This window comes from Nematolebias whitei, chromosome 5 (assembly GCF_014905685.2).
Source record: "Nematolebias whitei isolate Nwh7 chromosome 5, NemWhi1, whole genome shotgun sequence".
NCBI classification, from domain to species: domain Eukaryota; kingdom Metazoa; phylum Chordata; class Actinopteri; order Cyprinodontiformes; family Rivulidae; genus Nematolebias; species Nematolebias whitei.
In genome coordinates, this window is record NC_056502.1 from 8,714,626 (window position 1) to 8,736,956 (window position 22,331).

At 38.4% G+C, this 22,331-nt stretch overlaps 2 protein-coding genes and 1 non-coding gene across 3 annotated transcripts; all 3 read left to right on the forward strand.

Annotated features, from left to right (window-relative positions):
* Nucleotides 1-5,745: 5,745 nt before the first annotated feature.
* On the forward strand, nucleotides 5,746-7,776 carry cd83 (CD83 molecule). Its single transcript, XM_037676559.1, has 5 exons — nucleotides 5,746-5,788; nucleotides 5,895-6,028; nucleotides 6,331-6,559; nucleotides 7,194-7,327; nucleotides 7,431-7,776. The coding sequence occupies exons 1-5, from the start codon at nucleotides 5,746-5,748 to the stop codon at nucleotides 7,581-7,583; spliced, it is 693 nt and encodes a 230-aa protein (XP_037532487.1). The 3' UTR covers nucleotides 7,584-7,776.
* A 1,583-nt stretch (nucleotides 7,777-9,359) lies between these two features.
* trnas-aga lies at nucleotides 9,360-9,441 on the forward strand. Its single transcript has one exon. It is a non-coding gene; the product is annotated as a tRNA-Ser (tRNA).
* Nucleotides 9,442-9,839: 398 nt separating this feature from the next.
* cfap418 (cilia and flagella associated protein 418) lies at nucleotides 9,840-20,031 on the forward strand. Its single transcript, XM_037676783.1, has 6 exons — nucleotides 9,840-10,059; nucleotides 10,317-10,419; nucleotides 10,849-10,913; nucleotides 11,275-11,340; nucleotides 11,492-11,587; nucleotides 19,770-20,031. The coding sequence occupies exons 1-6, from the start codon at nucleotides 9,911-9,913 to the stop codon at nucleotides 19,927-19,929; spliced, it is 639 nt and encodes a 212-aa protein (XP_037532711.1). The 5' UTR covers nucleotides 9,840-9,910; the 3' UTR covers nucleotides 19,930-20,031.
* The last annotated feature ends 2,300 nt before the right edge of the window (nucleotides 20,032-22,331 follow it).

A 22,331-nucleotide genomic window follows, 5' to 3' on the forward strand; every position in this document is an offset into this window, starting at 1 on the left:
ATATATATATATATAGGGCCCCCATATACAGTATTGACTCCAGCCCAGGGGCCCCCATCCTGACTCCAGCCCAGGGGCCCCCATCCTCCTAAATCCGGCCCTGATCATAATACTCGAGCAGCTGTTGTTTTGTTGACAGCGATACTGATTTTTTTTTTAAGAGTTTCCGGTCGTTGTGAAAGATTTCTGTTCCAGCGGAGATAATCCCTGCAGGCGTTGCATTTCATATTACAGTAGCTTTTATTTGTGAACTCTTGAGGGCTGTATTCAGTGGGTTTCAGCATAAACAAAAAGCTGATTATTGTTTATACATTAGATTTTGAAGTAGCAGCTTTCGTTGGAGTCAAATCTAAAAGGCCAAATCTGTGGCTGTTTCAAATTTTTTGTTGTGAAATATAAATAAAAGCAAATAGATTTAACTGAAATTTTGTCCTGAAAATTATCAAATGATGTCAAATCTGATTTTTTTTTCTTTCAGAAAAACTCAAATTATGTCTATTTATGAATACAGCCCCGTGAGAAACAAATGAATAAAGTGCAAAGAATAGGAAGTGAAGAAATATTATTGCTCTCTACGGCGTCACTTGAAGAATCACAGTACCATATGAAGAAGCCCCCCATGAGTGATTAAATCATGTGACGCTGCAGATCAGTTTAAAACTGAATCCATCCAGATCACAGCCGGCAGCAGCAAACCCACAGAGCCTGCAGGGGAAAGAAACATTCAGAGCACAAAAAGCTCAGTTTCCAAACACGACACAAGATCCGTTTCAGCCTCAGCTGTTCAAATAAAGAGTAAATATTTAAATTAATCATCTTCTGCATGCAACTTTTCGCATGAAACTTGAAGAAATGCATCTCTTTTTGCCGTTCTTCCTCCCGCTACTGTGAACGTCTTCACAGGATGCGTCGCTGGAATATCTTTAGATATCTTTGAATTACTGTGTATTGTTTTAATTTTTTTTAAAAAGCAGCAAATACAGGAACATGATCAAAAATTTAAAATTAATCTGTTATTTTAAGTCTTCAAAAATGTGTCACTAAATTAACAATATGCTAGTTTTATGCTGCTATGACAGTTTTTTTTTATACAGAGATTAAAGTACTTTACGTTGTATCTCAGGCTGCAGGTGATAATGCAGCTTTAAGGCACTTTTGCTTTATTTATTTATTTATTTATTTAGATTAGTCACTTTACTGCACGCTCTACTGGTCCTGTTCATAAAAATGTTCAGAAGAATTATTGATTTTATCTTAAGGCCTCTAAAGCAGCGGCTCCCACTTCTCCAAATTTCTTGCAACAACTGAATAATGCAGGTTCAAAAGTCACATATATATAAAACAAAACATTTTTTTCTCATTCAACCTTTATTCATACAGGTTAGTCTCAATGAGTCACGAGGACACACTAAACAACAACTAAAAGAAAACAACAACGGTACTGACAATAAACAATCATAAAAAGCATATAAAATGAAAAGTAAATAAAAGTAGTGATATAAAACAAAATAAAAACAAGCTACATTATGAAACGGGGTAATAGACTATTCAAATAAACATCACACTTCCTTGTGGAAATGTTACAAACTTTAGATATGAAAAACAAAACTGATAATGAGATTGTAAATAATACTAAAGTTGGTAATCATGCTATTTATTATACTTTGACTTGGAAGATACCTGCAGTACACTATGATCATTAAACGTTAAGTCAACTATATACACTTTTTGAAGGATTTATAAATATTTTAAATGTATCTTTGACCAGTACAATTTATATTATCCTAAGTTTTGATATATATTTATAATATTGTGATTGTAAATATGTTAAATTTTAATTCTAACTGGTAAAAATAGTATTAATTTGTGATTAGAAGAAATGCTACTGAAACATCAGCTAGTGAATAGCATCAAGACACAGCACGCGTGTGAGAGTTGTGTGGCACGTTGTTTGCTCAGCGTAATATCTTCCTGTATACGTTTAATTTTTGTTGCCTTTTGAACCGAGTATGTCACTCCTGCTTTACATAGATCTATAATAACATAGAAAATTAGTTTACAGAAGGTTGTGAATTTTAATGAGCCTAAAGAGAGTTTTGATGAAAGGCTTCTGATGAAAAAAAAAATAACTTTATCACTGTATAAAAAGGTTTAACTCATAAAAGAAATCAAGTCGTTAGAGAAAAACAACTCACCCTGAGCAGGCGACGTTCTACCGAGCAGACGGCACTCACAGCCGAGGTAGGTATGATGTGTCTCTTTGGCTGTGCCCATCGTCTGTAAACAGGCCGTTAAGACACAAACCTTTAACTTTAAAAGACTTACAATTAAATATTAAAAAGCATGAGACTTACAGTGGTGCACACAGTGGTTACGGTCACATTCACGCATGAATCCAGGGTCATACGATCGTCTTTGATGGTCTTGCATGGAGCTATGCACCGTTTGATTTCATGATTAGTTTGGGCAAAGTTCTGCGAGAACAGATTAATAAAAAAATAAATAAATAAAAAAACTCAAGCTCCTAAGCGCGTCAAAAATCACAAAGTTTGTTTTCAGTTGGCTGCAGGGAGCACGGTCATGCAGACAAACACGGTGAGGCAGATTTTGACAGCATTTGTTCAAACGCATGAATTTTGCAAACACTGAAAATTCACTTCAAGCTGTTAAAAAAAAAAAAGAAAAAAGAATGAGATGTGGTGGAGGCAAACCAAATGTTTGTTGCAGGCATGGAAGCTGTTCAGGTTATCTAAAGTTGCATATTGACAAAGCAAGATGTTAAAGCGGGCAGCACGGTGGCGCAACTGGTAGAGCTGCTGCCTCTCAGCGAGCAGGTCCTTGGTTCAAACCCCGGTCCAGGGGCCTTTCTGGGTGGAGTTTGCATGTTCTCTCCGTGCATGCGTGGGTTTTCTCCGGGTACTCCGGTTTCCTCCCACATACCAAAAACATGCATGTTAGGCTGATTGGTAACTCTAAATTCTCCCTAGGTGTGAATGAGAGAGTGAATGGTTGTTTGTCTCGTTTGTCTCTATGTGTCCCTGTGATGGACTTGCGACCCGTCCAGGGTGTACCCCGCCCCTCGCACAGTGATTGCTGGACATGGGCACCGGCGACCCCCGTGACCCAAAATGGAACAAGCGGGTAAAGAAAATGGATGGATGGATGAAGATGTTAAAGCAATTTATTCAAAATGATAGTTGCTTTAGAAAATATTGCAAATGTGTGAAAAAGCCGATTAATATTTATTTTGTTCAACAAAGTTCAGTCAGGTCACCTGGATGATTTCTTGAGATATTTCGTCCTTCATCCAAAGAACTTCATCAGTCCAAGGAGTCAGAACAAACTCCACAGCAGCACATTCGCAGTGGACCAACCAGTTTGCCGGTGATAAAATGGTTTCTGGGGCTCGCCCTCTCTCCCATCGACTCCTCCGAGGCAGCCATGGCCAACATGGTTCAAAACGTCAACATCAACAAAAAAATAAACCATCCAGATGACCTGTATTAACTTTGTTGGATTTTCTACCTGGATTATTGAGCATGAACTTCGATGTTTTTGAATCACTTTGGCTATGGCTGCCTCAGAGGAGTCGACAGGGGAGAGGGCGGACCCCAGAAAACATCTTGTCACCAGCAAACTGGTTGGTGCACTATGTGAGTGTGCTGCTTGTAGGACTAAGTTTGTTGTGGCTCCTCGGACTGATGAAGTCCTTTGGATGAAGGATGAAACATCTAAATATAAAAAATAAAAATAAAAAAACAGAAACCGTCCAGATGACCTGACTGTTTGAACTTGGATTATTGAGCATGAACTTTGATTTATTTTGTTGCTTTGTTTTTTTTAATCCTGTGCACAACGTTGTCTCATTTTTTTCCACCACGGAAGAAAATGTAGCATTTGATAAGCTGCACAATATTACTTGTTAAATTGAGTAACTTGTAGTAGTAACTGATTACATTTTTAAAGTAAACGTTCCAATTCTGCTGACGGGTGTCGCACGGTAACTGAATTTATAAAAATCACGTTGGATTCTTGAAAAGTCTTTTGTTCACAGGGTGCAGCATTTTTGAGATGCTAAATGGTGAAACAACGCATGACATTTTGAACAGGCAGGGACTTTTGGGCTGCAGTTTAATGTTAGATGCTTTATGAATGATTACCAGGTTTATTGTTGATGTTTAATCCTCCAAGGACCAAGAACTTCTGTTTAAAAAGTCACAATATTAATTTCAATTGTGAAGACGTTTACATCAACTCGATTATGGGACACTCGTCTATTTTGCGGATATTTCTGTTAAAGAAAGAGATTTTTAAAAGTGTTATGTATCTGTACCTTGTCATCCATTGTCCAGATGTTCTCACAGGATGGATCAAACGTGACGATCGGATTACAGCAGGAATAAGATGAAATGATCTCATCTACTGTTGAGCTGCAACTCACCAACCCCATGATGGCTGAGAAATAAAAAAAAGAAGAACTGCAACATATTAATGTTAAACATTATTCTGTTCTTTGGTTTCTGCTTCGTTTTACACATTGACTCAGGTGAAATCTGGTGCTGAATTTTTACTTTTCGCCCGTTTGTGAAGGAGACAGAGCGGTTCCGACACTTTCCGTTTCTCTTAGATGACTGTAAAATATGAGACGGGCTTGAAATGCATCTTATTTTAAAGTAGTAACATGTTTTCTATACATGGTGGTGGACACGTTAACATATTAGGTCAAACAGGCATCCCACTGAACTATGATGTTCTATAGGGAGCAGGTGGAAGGGAGCCCAGTGAGGTGGAGGAAAGCCTGGAAAGACAATGGAAGTCCATAGAAGTGGAAGAAGGTCGTGCAGAGGGGGGATAGTGGATATATTGGATAAAATATGTTGATTATGGAACTGCCAGGGAGGAGGAAAAAAGAACGACCACGATTCATGGATGGACGAAGGAGGATGTAGTTTATTTATTGATTGGCTGATAAAAAAAAAATAAAAAGAAACCTGCTTGCATGGAGGGGGGAATTCCCTGCTGTCAGAAAACTGTATCGGTTTCTGGAAATCACCTGCCAGGAAAATCCCTGAGCATTTACTTTCATTTATCTGAAATATAATTATGACTTGCTCCTAAAAAAACAGTGTTCATTTTCCTTTTTTTTTTTACGCAAATGAATGTTTTTTGTGTAAATGGGATTTACCTGTCTAAATAAAGGTTGATTGATTGCTTTTGCTTCACACATTTCCAAACAGTTCGCTGCTCCAATAATTAACTCACGTATTCATAAACGTTTGTTTCGATTAACAATCCGAATAGAAACAAACGTGGTTCGGAACGCATTATATTCACATATATGTATTTCAATCTCTTCGTGCTATACACATTATATATAAACGTAAGCTGTTTAATCAAACAGGAAAAAAACGCACGCGCAGCCGCAAAGAAAAGTGAGAAGAGTTTAAACCATTAAAAGCGCAACAAATCAGAACAACATATTTATAAAAGTCCATCTATCCTTATATACTTACGGAATAGAAGAACCGCGGTGCGTAATGTTCTTACTTTTACGTTTATTTGAGTCTTCATGATTTGAACCAGACGTGAACGCGACCACCGGCTGCTGTGCTTGAGCTGCTAATGTAATGGAATGATAGGAAAAACCACAGGATTACGTCACATCCGCTCATGTGGTGCAAACGTAGAGGAACATATAAAAGTTTCACTTTGCCAGTAACGTCTCCAGCCTTTTTACGCATCACCATGACTCCAACTCTTCTGGTCCTCTCGCTGCTCTTCTCACCGGGTAAGTGATTGCGCACAGTTGTCGTGTAAAGTTTGATCAGCTCTGTTTTTCTTGTGTTTGCCTGCACGAGCCAGGCCGTCGTTCATCAACTGCCTGTATGTGTCAGGTTTGTGCGTGACGCTGCGCAGAGCTGGTGAGGGCGCGGAGCAGGGTTCGTGCGTCTCGGGTCAGGGCTGTTCTCTGCACTGCACGGCCGAACACAAGCCCGGGGTCCAGTACATGTCAGTGAGGTGGTACAAGGTAAGACAAGGCGCTTTTTAAAATCAGCTTCAAGAAGAGAAAATCATTCCTGATGCAGATCTGCTTTTACTTTCGGTTTCAGAATGAGATTTAGACATTTGAAGGTTGATGTTTTGAATAAGGACCTTTAGTCTTCAACCGGTGGGTTTTGCAGTAAAACGTGTTATTAGCTAAATGATAATTTACTGTTTCAGGAAATGCTAATTAAAATACATTATTAGCAGCAGAGGAAGTATCATTTGGTGTCAGATTCTCCATCAGTCTGCTTCAAGCATCTAACAGACGTACGGATGGTTTTGCAGCTCGGTACATTCCCAGTACCTCATCAGAAAGGCCTGGTCACCAGAAACCTCCCCAACGGCACAACGACGTGGTACACCGACGTGGACAAGAAGGTGGACTTTCAGGGTGAATCCCTTGACCTCTTCCTGCCCAACGTGACCTGCAGAGACAGCGGCGTGTACAAGTGTCACCTGGCTGCACCTGTGGGGGAGCAGAACCGGGAGGGGAACGTTGTCCTCACTCTGCCAGGTAAAACAGACGTTCAGGGGTTAGCTGGTTTTATCCCAAAGTTCAGATCAGGTCATCCTCATGCTGACCTCCCCGAAGAATCCAGACTTCTGATAGACAGAAATAAGATTGATCTTTTAAGCTTTATTTCAAAATGTTTTACTGGCCGCACCAAATATCAGAAGCACAGTAGACAAAGTCAGGAAGTCCTTTAGGCGTTTTAAATGATACAAAAACGTCACAGCAGGACTTTTAGCAGCGTTGGTCTACAGTATATCAAAGCTGAGTCCTCCTTCAGTTCTCTGGTTTATTGTAATGATCTTTGTCTTCATAAGTTCTTCAGCATAATCTGGCCTGAGAGCCACATTTGCTTATTTTTCCTTTTAAATCTCAGGTTGCACGAATCTTTTAAATACGCTCCCAGATGTTTGTCTCTGTAAGAGGAGCTCACAGTTGTTACACTTGAACTTTTGAATCCCTACCTCAGCGCTCTGAACAGAAAATACAAACAGCAACTTTTCTGTGTCTCAACTGTAAAGAGGATTTACTGGATGCGAACATTATTGGTCTTAAAACCAGTAGAAGCTCAGACTCTAAAAAATTCTCTACCTTTTTAACTTAAGTAACCTTTTTTATTTCTTGTTTTCATTTTCAGATTGTCCTGTTGAACCCGAAGACGTTCCTGCTGATTCCACAGAACCTCTTCTGCGCCCTGCACAGAACCTGCTGACAGATGCCAAGCTGGTTTTCGTGCTGATGGTGGCACTGCTCATATTCCTAATAAGCTACGTAAGTGTCCAAACATCTTTTCACATCTGGCTTCACTTGTTTGTGTCTCAACCTTTTTATCCGTTGAGTTAAATAAATGTTTTTTTTTTTTCCTTCACCACAGAGCTGCTCGAAGAATACTTTCAGAGAAAAAGCGAAGACGACAAAAAAAGAAATCCTTTTGAACGCTCCGCTCAAACCGCTTGACAAGAAGGACTTGATGTTAATTTATACCTTGGGTCCCAAAACATCAACTATGAAGCACGTTTGTGTTTGAAGATTATCTCGGGAGTGACGCATAGCAGTCCATCCCTTGCAAGGAGTCGCGCTACCGCGCTGAAACCAAAGCAGAATGTTCTCCATGGATCAGAAGGTCAACTGGGTCCAGCATGGCTGAACTTTGGTTCCTCCTGGCCGCATGCTGAGGTGATTCTGCACAAAACAACAAGCCCATTAGCATGAAGGTTGCTGCGGTGGATACGGATGCTGGCTTCTTTTTCAAAGTTCTCCTTTTATTTTATCCTTGTTTGCAGCTGAGGATTGTTTTATTGGAAAAACGACTTTCACCAAGGGGAATGAATCACACTAGAATATAACTTGTTTTTGCTCTGCACATCAGGCTGTAAGAAATGGACTCATGGAGTTACAGTCTTGAGTTTGGAGTGAGAAAATCTGCATCTGAGCCGTTACAGAGTCCAATTTTTACTGGATGAACTAAACACTGGATATAAGTTTATACATTATATTGTTATGTTTAATTTTTTTCATAACTTAAAATGGAATATCAAACAATTTCAGCGTTTCCTGCTAATACCAGTGTCAACGATTCTGCTTTTGAGATTCATTTTTATGTTTGAGTTTTCTTTATAAGTGATGAAAGCAAAGCGAATGTGTGTGTGTGGGTTGGTGGCCTTTCAAATCAAGAAGTGAAATTATGACACCCACTTGTGTTTTTACATCTGGGGAAATTTCAGGGTGCAGTTTTGGGTTCTGGGATTTTCACATGTGAAGCACTTTTAAAAATACTAATCAGCCTTCAACTCGTGTTTTAGATTTCCCAATGAAAAACTAAGCCATGGCTTGTAACTTGCATGAATCAGAATATTTGCTAATCTTCCCTCAGCTGTAAACTTATTGCTGTAAACGTCAAACAAGTTAGAACATCGACGAAGGAGAGCTGAGGCGTCATGAGGCCGTAACAGACAAACCCATATCTTAAGCACGGTCAGTGCCTGAGATTGTCACTGTTAAAACAAATTTATAAAAAACGGTAAAATGCTTTGGCAGCTGAAGTTGAGTAAAGTTATTTTTAAAGAGTGGTTACATTTTATAACCTCAAACTTTTAAAACAATTTGCAAAGAACACTGGCAGCTTTTCCATCTATATAAAATTACATTATAAAAATATAACGTACTACCTTCAGTTCTTATATATTTTAAGTTCACTATTTGTTTAAGAATAACTTTTCATTTAAGCTTTATGTACAAATATCTAAATTGTCAATAAATAAATAATAGAATAAAATGGATTTGTGTTTTTTCTTACATTTGACATTAAAGTTAGTTTCTTTTGAATCTTAAACCAGTCTTAAGCCAATCAATCCAGATGTGCACACAAAACAAAAACACTTGTTCTAAAGTTTTAATGTTGCATTTGCAAAATAGCCAGTCTATATAAAATCTGTCTCAGAATTTTATTTTTTAAGATGGAAATGTCTTCCTCTTGGATTATTTGAATAATTTTTATTTTACTTAAATGTCATAACCTTTTGGTTTTGTCTGCTAGGTGTGGGAGGGTTTATGAGTCATTTTGGCCTGTTGGGAATTTCCCACTGAGACTCGTCTTAATACAACACTGCCCTCTGGTGGGCAATAGTTCAAACCACTTTATCCCTCGGTTTACCGAAAAGATCACTCCTTTTTGTCGTTTTCAATTTTTGGTGATTAAAAATTAAAAAAGATAGATAATACAAAAAAAAAGAAAAGAAAAACATTCCCATACCGAAAGAGTATTTTGTTAAATTGGCTATGTGGGGACACATTGAAGCATCTGGTTGTCGTGGCCGAGTGGTTAAGGCGATGGACTAGAAATCCATTGGGGTCTCCCCGCGCAGGTTCGAATCCTGCCGACAACGCAAAACATTTTTTGTTGGGTCGGTTTAAAAAGACTTGATATTATCATTAACTTATATCTTAACGTTTACTGTACATGATATACATGTAGGCCTGTACTATGTTTAAATGCAATGCTTCACTACTAAGCGACTTTCTCAGAATAATTTATAAATTAAAGTACTTCCGGTTTTCTTTTCAAAATAAAATTCAGTCTCTAAAGTTTTCTGACCTCACCGTTAACATACTGTATTACAGAGAAAGTAGGTAAGTAGTAGTGAAAGGTAATTATTTTTAGGCAGCAATGTGTTTGATGGATGATACAAAAGTTGGGAGTATGTGATTAACGCGTTCATTTTCCATTATTTTGAAATCAGGATTTGCTCCGTTTCCGTTTTGTTACCTAGTAACGGCTAAAGCGCCGAGCCGTAATGGAAGCTGACTAGCAGCTAGCCCTTAAAGCTAGCGGGGGCAACAAATGCAAACAATTAGATGACCATGGCGGACGATGACCTTGATCAACTTCTGGATGAAGTTGAAAAAAAGTTTTGTTGTAACGTTTCGGTGGCGTGTTCAGCTCGCAGGGACATAAGCGAGAGTGAAAAATCCAGCGAGGGCAAAAACAGACGGAGAAAGCACAGGTAAGCTAGTCCAACGTAAAACTAACTTTACCGCTGTGCTAGTTTCAGTAACAAATGTTTAGTTAAAATGTAAAGTTCAGACATTTAAACCACGTTTAATGAACAGTTTAGAAGTAATACCTGCGTAAATGTTCAGAAAAAAGACGATCGCATGCAATAAGTGAGGAAAATACAAACATTTATGTCATTACGGGTTTACTATCAATACAGCTTTGGTCACAAAGTTGTTAAATGTTCATTTTTGTTTTCTGTATCAGTGTCATCCAACCTGAGCAGCCGATAAGCAGCGTCTCTGAGGATATTGATGCTTTTCTGGAAGAATTCCTGGAGGAAAATTACAACGATTCCCCTTCAATAAAGGTAAATTAGCTCACGTGACATGGGGCAAGTAATGTCAATTAAAACAACGTAAAGATCGACACAATAAACAATTGCCACTCTGAAATATACAGCTTGGAATTTTATTTATTTTTACACCAAAAAAATGTAGTTTTTTATTGTTTTGCTTTGCTTGGAGAATGTGTTTTATGGTTTATAAGTTTAATGTTTATTTTAAAGCAAAATTTTGACATACACATTCCTTGGATTTTTTTATGAATACCTTTTCCTACTTTCTCAATCAGATGTCATTATCAGGCTTAGTCTTATCTTCAACACACTTCATGCCATGGATAACCACTACTTCTTAGACTAAACACACAAGAGGAACACTGATGAATATCTGGTTATAAAATAACTAAGTTTCGTTCAAATATACTTCCATCTGCTTCTTTTGACCATCAATTTCAGACTGAACAGTTTTCTAAAGGACCACAGGTGGAGAAGAAGCTCTCAGCTCAGTCTGGAGGAAGAAAGTGAGTCACTAAGATATCAAATAAAACACGGTGTGTATATTTAAACTGAAGGAGAAACACTGCACCCGTGCATTTTAGTTTGGACTTAGTTTCCAGCTCGTTGTTTGATATTTATTTTAAAAGAAAGTTAAATGAGACAAAGAGGTTAAAGGTTTTTGTGTTGGCAATAACTAACAAAACTTGGTGTTTGTCTTAACTAAAAGCACATAAAGTTGGAACAACAATATAGATTTTACAGTTTTTTTTTTACTTAGGTTTTGGCATAAATATATGTCTTTCTTCCCATCTGCGTGTTATTTTAAATAAGACGCATTTCTCTCTGGAACTGGGAGACGATCTGAACTGTCTGTTCTACATCCAGGTGCTGTCCTGTTTTCATTGGCGGGAGCTCAGTCACAAACGGCGTTGGAACAGCTACATCCAAGAGGTGTGAAAAAATAATTTCACACTGTGTCGTGTCTTGTTTTTTTAATTAGACATAATTTGCACTTTTAAAGCAACGTTGACCATTGAATGTGTTCTACTACACAAATGTATGTATATTAGAGTTACTGACTTACAGAAATGTGTCTCAACAGGTCGTGTGACCAGCTACGGTGTGTATCCTGTGACTTCCGTGTGCTGATGTTTGACGATTCTGAATGGGATGCATCTTGTGATTACCTGTTCCTAAGGTCAGTCTGTAGATTCACTCAAATGTTTTGGCAAAACACAAACATATAGAGCATAAACGTCACTTTAAAGGTATTGATATATTTCCAGTTCTGTTTGTGAAACCCAAGTTTTACTTTTTGTATTACCAATGGTGTTCTGCCAGCTTAAAACAAACGGATCATGCCACTAATCTGACAGTGACAGATCGGGTCCAGATTGTTTGTTGCTCAGACCCATCTGGGAAGTAATTCTTCAAAGCTGTTTGGAAATGTGTGACAACTTTTTGAAAGCCGTTGGAAGCAGATTTCATGAGTCACCTGTCTATCACTGTTTCAGGAGTGAGTTGATCATTCAAATTATTGATGAGGCTATTATAGAAAAGTATCTAAGTCTTGGAAGATGTTCTTTGCTTTTTATTTGAATGAAATTCTCTTTATTTTTGTTCTATTCTAGCATTAAAAAAGTATCAATGTATCCAGCTTTTTTCCCCCTCAGCTAAAATCATTATTATTGTGTATTATTATTGAATCTTGCATTCACAAAGCCTCATGATTTGTAATTAAAGTCACCTTCAATAAAAATATATGGCAGAAATTCTCAGTTTGCTCATACTGTTCATTAAATAAAATAATAAATAACCAAAAGGTGGCAGTGTTTAACTGTGTGGCTGTCACTGTCCTTAACTTTTTAGTTAGACAAGTGATACAGAGTCAAAATTTTAAGTGGTGAGCACATTTCTAACAAAAATGTATGCGCGTGTTAAAGTCACCCACATTCATGTCAGAGCAGAAGAGCAGTTGTTTCTCCCAGTGAGAACAGTTCAGCATCTGCAGATCAGAGGGACTGAAATACAAACAAGCAGGAAAACTAGGTTTCAGAACATCTCACTGATGATTTTCACTTCAAACAAAATGCATAATTCTAAACTAGAGACGTAAAATTAAAACCTTGATTCAGCTCCCAAAGAAGCATAAAAGTTGACAAAATAATAAATTTTCCTGTTTTTGATTATCCAATTTTCATCTTATGCTAATTACCGTACACCATTTTTGCTTTTTTTCCCCTCTCTACATCAGATATGTGTGAGTGAGATATGGTGAAGTAAAAAGAAGCTAACATCAGTAAGAAAGTTCAAGAACTAGTAAAATACATTCAGATTCAGAGCAGGGGTTCTCAGAGTTTGTGTTCAAATGTCCAAATATGTTTTTTAAGATTACGTAAAAGGTCTGGAACAACTAATGATAAGTGAATTTAGTTTATGAAATTTGAACACAACAGAACCAAAAGAAATGTCTGTTTCCCAACAAATGATGGGAAGCTAAGCTGCTATTAAATTTAGTAAAATTTATAGGAAACTTGAGCTTAAACTTGATTAAATTACTTACTTTTATGTCTAAACATAATTAAATTCCTTTGTTTTCTCATAAGAGTAAATATATTAAATAAACTGAACATAAAAGCAACACAACACTGTATCTTTTAAATCAGGGGTGTCAAACTCGTTTACAAAAGGGGCCAAAATCAAAAACTTTTTCAAACTAAGGGCCAGTTTCAGAATCTACATTAACTTAAGTTAGATACCAAACATCTTTTCTTGGTTGCAGGTTCCTCAAAAAAAGTTTGATTGGTCTCATTTGATGTTCTCTGTTGCACTTTTGGCATCATAATCCAAGATAACTGAAAAATAATTCAAGTGAAAAAAGAATTTTACATTTAAAATATCATCTTGGGGGCCAGATAAGACATCAACGAGGGCCACATTTGGCCCCTGGGCCTTGAGTTTGACATATGTGTTTTAAATGATTAAGGTGTTACAGATGTCCAGAGGCAGCTAAAATAAAATACAACCCAGTGTGAAAAATGTCATAAAACTAAACACCATTGCATTGCACCAATGCATTTTATTGCTATAAAAAGAAAAAGAACACAGTTGGATGTAGGCCTGTCACGATAACAGATTTTGCTGGACGATTTTTTTTTTCTTCACATTATTGCGATAAACGATAATATTGTTTGAAATTTGATAATAATTAGTAATAATTAGTAATTATTGTCAAATGTAAGAAGAAATGTGGGTTAATTTTTGTGTGTAGTACATTTTTTTGACCACCGAATGGCAGTATAAGACTTGGTTGAACCGAAGGATGGATAGTGAGGGAGCAAGCAGCGTGTCTCTTTAAGAAAAATGGGAGGGAGACCCCTTGACATGAAATGGGCTGTGTCTCCTATTCTTCTATTCTATTATTCTCCTTCACTGACTACACTTCCTTTCTGCTTTAGTCTGAGTATGTTCTTCACATCAGGTCTTAACTCAGAAGCATGAAATAACTTGTTTCTTAATAAGACACAAATCAAAGTCAACTCAGAATCCCAGCTAGTTTTCTAACACGTCCTCTCCTGTTGCTTGCAATAATCCAGTTGGGCTTCAGTAAATCAATGCAGTCAAAGGAAATAAAACACTGGCCATCACAGAGACAGAAAATAGTAATAATTGTTGAAAAAAAAACAAGTTAACAGCTCTAAGAAATGGTCTGTGTTAAACCATTTGCTCGTAGCGTGTATTGTTCTCTCAGAACATGATGGTGACAGCAGTTCACATCCAGGCTCATTACCTTCCTCCAAACAGCTGCTTCTTTCAAGATTTGACACTAAAGGGGTTCTCAAAACAATTTGACTATTCAAAACACTTCTGAAGGACAAAGACACTTTTTGTGTCGCAGTACTCCAGCTATTACGCTGAAGCTGTCCTCATTTATGTCGTTTTTTTCTACTTATGTTCTCAGACAATAAAGACAAGTTCTTAAATGGTGATTTGATTGCAGCTCACCAAGGCCTAAATTGCAATAAAATCATTGTCTGACAAAATACCAGTTACTGTTGTGTTGTACATAGTATGAACTACAAACACATTTGTTATGAAATTTTCAAGAAATAGAAACGTGTTTAATTTGTGAGAAAAAAGGGCGACAATGGCAGCAGAGCAACAGAAAACATCTTGAAATGAGATGATCAGATGCTGAAACTTTCCATGTGGTCTTTGCAAGCTGGTGTCATTGTTCTCAACTATTGAAAGTAGAGATGCGTGATATAGTATTTTTGTCCGATATCCGATATGTTGATATGTTAAAACTTATTTGGTCGATAACCGATACCGATATTTTTTATATCTTTTTTATTTTTGTCAGAACATAGCCCTCTTGTTTATTCTTATTTGCTACAAAAATTGTGTAGCAGCTGTAAGAGCTGGTGACATATATTCAGAACAATCATATGCATAGCATTTTGTTGTATTAAATGAAAAGTGTTAAATGTTATTTATTAGCATTAGTCACCTGCGATGCTGTCTCACTTGTGGAGGCTTGTTCTGGGTTACTAGCTGCAGTGTGGGAGCCTCTGCATGCTTGTGCATGAAGGACAGCCTTCAAAGTTCAAAGTTGTTGTTGTGCCGTAAGACTAATCATGCTAACAGGGCTAACCCTTAATGTCCAATTACCTGTGGTACAGTAAAACTCACCCAAGTGCTATCGGCTATTAGCTTCTCAATGACGTCGGAAATGACGGCTTGTAACTCGACTGGGGACAATGTAGCGAGGCTCAGCGTAGTCCAAAAATCTTTGGACTCCGACATCCTCAGTGGAAACTGACTTCTTCCTCTCTGCCGTGATCAGATCAGGTAGGCGTGCGTGACGCCAGCAGGCATCCTCGTCAGGGTTGTCATACAAAAACAGCGTCTTTTATATCGGTGAGTTATTTTGATGGAATGTCTTATATTTAACATTAACGCTAATATCGGCCGATACCGATACCATGCCGATAATATTGTGCATCCCTAATTGAAAGTAAACAAGTCAAGAAGATTAAAACCTTTGCTTTCCTTGAAAGAATGCTTATCACCTGCCACCTTTCATGCCAGTTTTCAACTTAGCTCATCTTATGCTGAGAAGCGTCAGAGTGGCCATCTTAAATTGGATTGACAGCTACAGCCAAACGTGCACAGACACTGGCAAAACTTTATCACTTTTGGCAGCGGGTAATATTGTGTTCAAAGTTGATTAAGTTGGTTTTTTTTTGCAGAAGTTTATTGAAGCTCATGAAGCGAGTAAGCCTTTCTTAGTAGTCTGTCTATAAGTCCATGGTTCACAGATTGACTTAAAACATACACATCAGCACCTTGACATTTTATCACGAAGCATTTTTTTTGTCCAGAAGTGTGTAATTTATTTTTGTGCAACTTTAGGTTCAAAGCACTTTGAAACACTCAGGAGCACTCAGGAAGATGACTTTGTCCTTCCTGTTGTCATCTCAGTGTAGTCGTTCAAAAAGCTCCAGATCTGCACGGGCAGAGTCCCCCCACACCTCCTAAAGGTCTAGTTCCTGTAGAATAATATGTAGAATAAAAAAAGATTCACTAGCTTCATCAATGAGACAGAGCTTTGGAGAAGCAGTCAGAATACAGAAAGTCCATGCATTACGAGTGTCTTGATGCCTTGCTCTGCTTCAGTTCTGATCTACTGTATTTCTACTTACTCGAGTTAAAACTAGTTTTATAGGAATTCTTGCTAAGGTTTCCCCCTGCCCTCAGCTCACAGCGTTATCAGCTGAACTGGACCAGTGTGAGACCAGGCAACTGCTGAAAACAAAACGTCTTCAAGGTTCTGTACAGGAGGGGTGACGTGTGTCTGCCAGGCTGTCTACTGGCTCCTTCATTCCATGCAGCTAGTGAGCATTATAATATAAAAATGGAACAATTGTGATGTCATACTCACATATGTCCAGTACATAATGACCTAAAATCAAATAAAGAATTACGAACATTATTGCACGATACATATTGTAATGCATTAGAAAATGAATCAATAAATAATATATCTCAGATACAATTCTTCCCTCTGACAATCAAATTATTCTCACAAAATGGTAATATATAATTCATAACCCACGTAAAACAAAAATGAAAATTACTAAAACGTAAATAAGGAAAAAGAGTAAGTAGGCTCAGTCATCACATCATCACAAAACGGTGAAATCGGTGGACAGTTTCTTTTGTGAAAACATTTCATCCTTCATCCGAAGGACTGAGACTGTCCAGATGACATGATTTCACTTTTTTGTGATAAATAAAGAAAAAACAAACATCCTTCAGTCAACAGGTCTCTCTTGTAAATGAGTCCTTGTGACTCAATGAGACAAACCTGTATAAATAAAGGTTGAATGAAAAGTCTGGTTTGGTGCCCCCACCCCTTCAAATCCCCACACATCTGTTGGCATTGTATGACTCTGGTCTAAATGTTGCAGCCTTGAACTTCAGAAACAAAAAGTTATTAAAAAAAAATTACTGTTTGCGCTTGTGAATTAATATTTACTCCATCTGCTGATTAGTTCTCATAGACGTTAATTAAAATGTCTGCCACACAAAGTAGATGAAAAACATTAAAAATCATGAAGTGGGCTGCAGTAACTTGTTATTTTCTGCAGGAAGCATCACCCTGTGGATGAAAGTCTATTAAGAGCTCTTGAGCCTAATGTTTAATTTAGCAAAGGACATTTTAATTCAACACAGATAAATATATTTTTTATGAACAGCAGGCGCAGGAATTTTATTTAGTGAGTTTTAGCTGGGTAAGTAAATTCCTTTCTTCGAGCAACTTACGTGGAATTAGCTTAAAAAACTTAACAAGGTCTGTATTTTACACTTTGTTTTGATTGACGTAAAACAGCAGAAAAGAGGTTTCACTGACAAACATGCTTTTTTTATGTCAGATTGTATTGCACAATTTGCCCCAAGTCTGAAGGTTAAAAACACAAGTTTAACAGAATCATAATATTTTAGTGGGAATTCAGTGACTGAACATTTTCAAAACTCTTTTTCTAACTGAACTTTTAAACTGATACAGCTGCCCCCTTAATATAAACTATTTAATTTGAGCTGAAGGAACCCGGAAAGTGGATTTTCAGCTGCAGTGGTCTTTACAGTCTGATGAATATCTCTCATGGTTTTGTCCACATGCCCAATTTGTGATAGATTAGAAGTTAGAGCAGCCTGATGTTACAGATGTTTCAAGGCTGAGTGGAATCCATACTTTAGAATCTTAAAAATGAGCTTAATGGACAGTGGTTGAAACATTTTTCATTACACAGCCAGCTGTGATGAAGTTTTAGGGGCTGTTTGATTTCAGGTAGCAGATTCCTTTTTTCACTCAGCACTTCATTAGACAATCATCCTCTCAGCCAATCACGTGGCAGCAGGGCAGCTTATAAAATCCTGTGGATAGAGGTTTGGAGCTTCAGCTAATGTTCACACCAAATGTTTTGCAGGGTAGGAAAAAGTCCTGGATATTTGCAGAAGCTGCATGTGGTGAATTCATAGCTGGGCTTTGACAGCATGAATCATTAAACTAAAACTGTCTTTTATCAGTTGTCCAGGCGGGTGGTACGCACAGTCTAGACACAGTTTAGGTCTTAAATATGGCCTGTGGGTTTATTACCTCCAGCTTAGTTCTGTCATGAACCTTTTGAGACTACATTTATTATCTTTTGAAAAGAAATACTGATAATGAGCTGTAATGTCAAAAAAGTGCAAAAATATATTTTTAATCTGAGGAATTACAGAGCGTAGACAATTTTTTTTTTTTTGTGGAAGTAAAATTGATCAGAATCCAAATAAGATTTATTGTCATTGCATCGAAATACAGTGAGATTATGTTCGTACAGTCGTCCGAAAGATGGGCGGAGTGCACGTTGCTGCTGCTACAGGAGCGCGGCCCCTTGTGCTTTGTCAGAATACTTTTTTAGATAGAACAGGGGAAAAATCCATGAGGGTAGGATAGTAGCATTACAAAAAACGATCTCTTCACACCGTGTCCCATCAGGACACGATTTAAGACATCAAAAATCTCTGCCTGAAGCACATTTATAAACACATAACATATGCAGCTGACGGCAAGGCGGTGAGATTTGTCCATGAAGCACGTCCAGATAGACCATAGTCCTGATAAGATGTTACTTAGCCGGCACAGTTCTGATAAGCCTTCACAGAAGTTCTTGGGGGGGTTGTTGCGATAGACAAAGCTTTTCCTTAGTTTACACATATCCCAGGAGAAATTTGATAAGTCAGCTTGTTTTCTAGGCCAACTGGGGGAGTCAGATTCAGATAAGCCACAATTGTTGATTTTTTTTCATGCAGTTTTTTTTTGTCAGCCTTAAGTCCTGCTGGTACTTTCAAGATCCAAAACAGCCAGATTAGTGGGTATTCCACTGGTCCGTGCCTACGAGGCTCGTCCAAGGTCGTCTCCAACATGCTGGCGAGTCCCAGAAGCCGTAGGTGGCCTGCAATTCTCACAAATTGCTTCTATCTTATGGTTTATCTTGTAAATCAGCTGATTTTCTGTACTCGAAGCACGAACCAAACCTTCACACAGACTTGGCAGTTTTGCCATTGCCGAAACTGCCGCCGCCATTTTCCTTAATAGCCGATAACACAGGAATCCACCGATGCCAGAGAGCAGAAACCCTGCGATCATAAATCCAATTATACAAACGTCTTTGGTGTCCTCCTGAGACAGAACGGAAAGACACATCAGCTGCCAAACTCCCCACTGGTCCATGACGCATCCTGCTGCGTGAGTCTCAGTGGGGCATGAGGGCTCTAGGACCATGTCGCTTTGTTGAAAAGATTTTGTCGATTGCGTTGAAAGTCCAGCTGACCAGATCCATGACAGTAGTTTTAGTTTCTGAAGATGTGTAACAGGAGCTCTGATACACTGACAGAGCAGAAAAAAGCAGGAGGAGGAGAACAGGAGAGGGAGAGGAGGCGTCCGCCTTGCATGAGAGCGAGTGCAGAAATATAACCAACTAGTTTCAAAATACTCAGTAGTTTAATCAGTAAATTTAACAGTATTATAATTCGGTTATTGTTGAAAAATGATAGTTAATTTAATCTGAACAAGCTCCGTTTGTAGCCACTGAATCTGTTTATAATGAAAAGGTAATCTCAGGACAGGGATCCTTCGTTTCTTTCTCCCCACAGCACATTCAAAACAAATTTTTCTTTCAGATGATTTTAACGACTGCACAATATTAAAGCTCTTAATAAATTTCACATGGAAGAGAATCATTTGAAACAGCTCTGTGAGGAGCCGTCTGTGTGTTGGAGAATGCTGAGGTCACGTCCCCAGTAATGATTAAACTTCTGTCTGTTGGCAGGAACAACATGCCGGACCGTCAGAAGCTCAGAACCAAGCTGAGGAGGTGGGGGGGTTCCCGGGCGTACTGCTGCCAGTGCAGCTGGTTCTCTGCGTCAGAGACAACAGACCTCAGAGACCGACCTCAGCTCAGATGGGTCTGTGGCAAACACCAGGACTGATGTTCACTCCTCACCACTGCAAACACACCGTTTATTCTTAAATCATCAACTAACGCCAGCTATTCTCCTAAACAGGTCAATCACCTAGATGTAATTGCTAGACACATTTTTACAGTGATCAAAACAACGAATTAGGAAATATATTTTGAACGTTGAATCAGTTCTGTTTACACCACAAGCTAAATTAACGGTGACATCAACCATTGTTTTAGTGGTTCAGTCCTTTTGTTGCTAGCTTTTGCTACTTTTGAATGCTGGATCTCAGCTTATCTTTACGGCTGAGTCCAACCATTTCTACAAAGGAAGCTCATTTCAGCCGCTTCCTTGATGTTGATTTTTTTCGGTCGCGATCCATACGCCATGGCCATTAGTGACGACTGGAATGTAGCTGGAGCCTTCGTTACCACAAAAGACTGAAGCAATGCACTCTTTACTTCGGACGAGGCCGTCAGTCTGTCCTTCATCCTGCCTTCATTTGTGAACAAGACTCTCAGATATCAAGGCAGAGACTTTAAGGAACTTAAACATTTTCTTCAGTTGAGAACCATGACCTCAATATAAGAGGAGCAGACTCTCATCCCGGCTGGTTCACTCAGCTGCAAGCTGCCTCAGTGTGTGCAGAAAATCATGGCTAAAGATCACAAACTACATCTTCTGAAAAGAGCAGAGGCAAAAAAAACTGATATTCCCCAAACAAGACACTTTCCTTCCTACAACTGCTCTTTGAGATTTGATTCAGCGCCACAAACAGGATCAGAGACAAGGGACCGCTCAAGTGGAGTCCAACCCACACCAGGAACGAGCTCAACTTTGTTCGGGAAATGCAGATGTGATACTGACTCATGCTTTGGGCACTTCTTTATTTTGCTAATTTCGTCAGTGACATGATGTTGAAGACATTGGTATTTGATCTTTGACCAACTAATTAAGCAAAGTATAACTAATCCAATCCATCCCATCACTAGTTATTGTAATTATTGTAAAGGTTGCAGTTCTCCTTTGTTATGTTGTGACATGACATACACTTTTCTGCCTTCGTGATCTTTCCTGTCTGTTTTCACAGTGATGACACACTGATGAAAATGTACTCAATGTTCTCATGTCATCACACCAAAATGAGATTAAATCCTCATAAGTGTGGGTTTAGATAAGAGTCACTATGATTTAAGTTGTATTTATTGTTCATAAACTATTTCAGTTTAAAATTGTACATCAGACAAGAAAAGTGTTTCATAAGTGAAAAAGAAGTTGTGAGTGTGAAGAAAGAAAAATAAACCTATCCACAGATGCTCTGAATATTTCACTTTTATTATGAATATTTGTTTACTTAAGATAAAATCTGTTTAAACCGTGGTACTTTAACTGTCTTCAGCTCAGAGAAGTGTCCAGCTGCAGCTCTCATACCTGAAGCTGACGTCACACCTGCCTTCATGGAAACTTTACTTATCAGACCTCTGAACTCTCAATGTTAGAAACAAAATGCACAAGTGGTCTAAGATGAAATAAGTAAAGTTTAGTTTGTTTGAATGGCAGAAGTGTGCAGTTTGTTTTGTTGAAACTACAAACCGGATTCCAAAAAAGTTGGGACACTAAACAAATTGTGAATAAAAACTGAATGCAATGATGTGGAGGTGCCAACATCTAATATTGTATTCAGAATAGAACACAAATCACAGATCAAAAGTTTAAACTGAGAGAATGTATCATTTTAAGGGAAAAATCTGTTGTTTCCAAATTTCATGGCGTCAACAAATCCCAAAAAAAGTTGTGACAAGTCCATTTTTACCACTGTGTGGCATCCCCCCTTCTTCTTACAACACTCAACAGACGTCTGGGGACAGAGGAGACCAGTTTCTCAAGTTTAGAAATAGGAATGCTCTCCCATTCATGTCTAATACAGGCCTCTAACTGTTCAATCGTCTTGGGCCTTCTTTGTCGCACCTTCCTCTTTATGATGCGCCAAATGTTCTCTACAGGTGAAAGATCTGGACTGCAGGCTGGACATTTCAATACCCGGATCCTTCTCCTACGTAGCCATGATGTTGTGGTTGCTGCAGAATGTGGTCTGGCATTATCGTGTTGAAAAATGCAGGGTCTTCCCTGGAAGAGATGACGTCTAGATGGGAGCATATGTTGTTCTAGAACCTGAACATAGTTCTCTGCATTAATGGTGCCTTTCCAGACATGCAAGCTGCCCATGCCACAAGCGCTCGTGCAACCCCATACCATCAGTGATGCAGGCTTCTGAACAGAGCGTTGATAACAACTTGGGCTATCCTTGTCCTCTCTGGTCCAGATGACATGGCGTCCCAGTGTTCCATAAAGAACTTCAAATCGTGACTCACCTGACCACAGAACAGACTTCCATTTTGCCACACTCCATTTTAAATTACCCCTGGCCC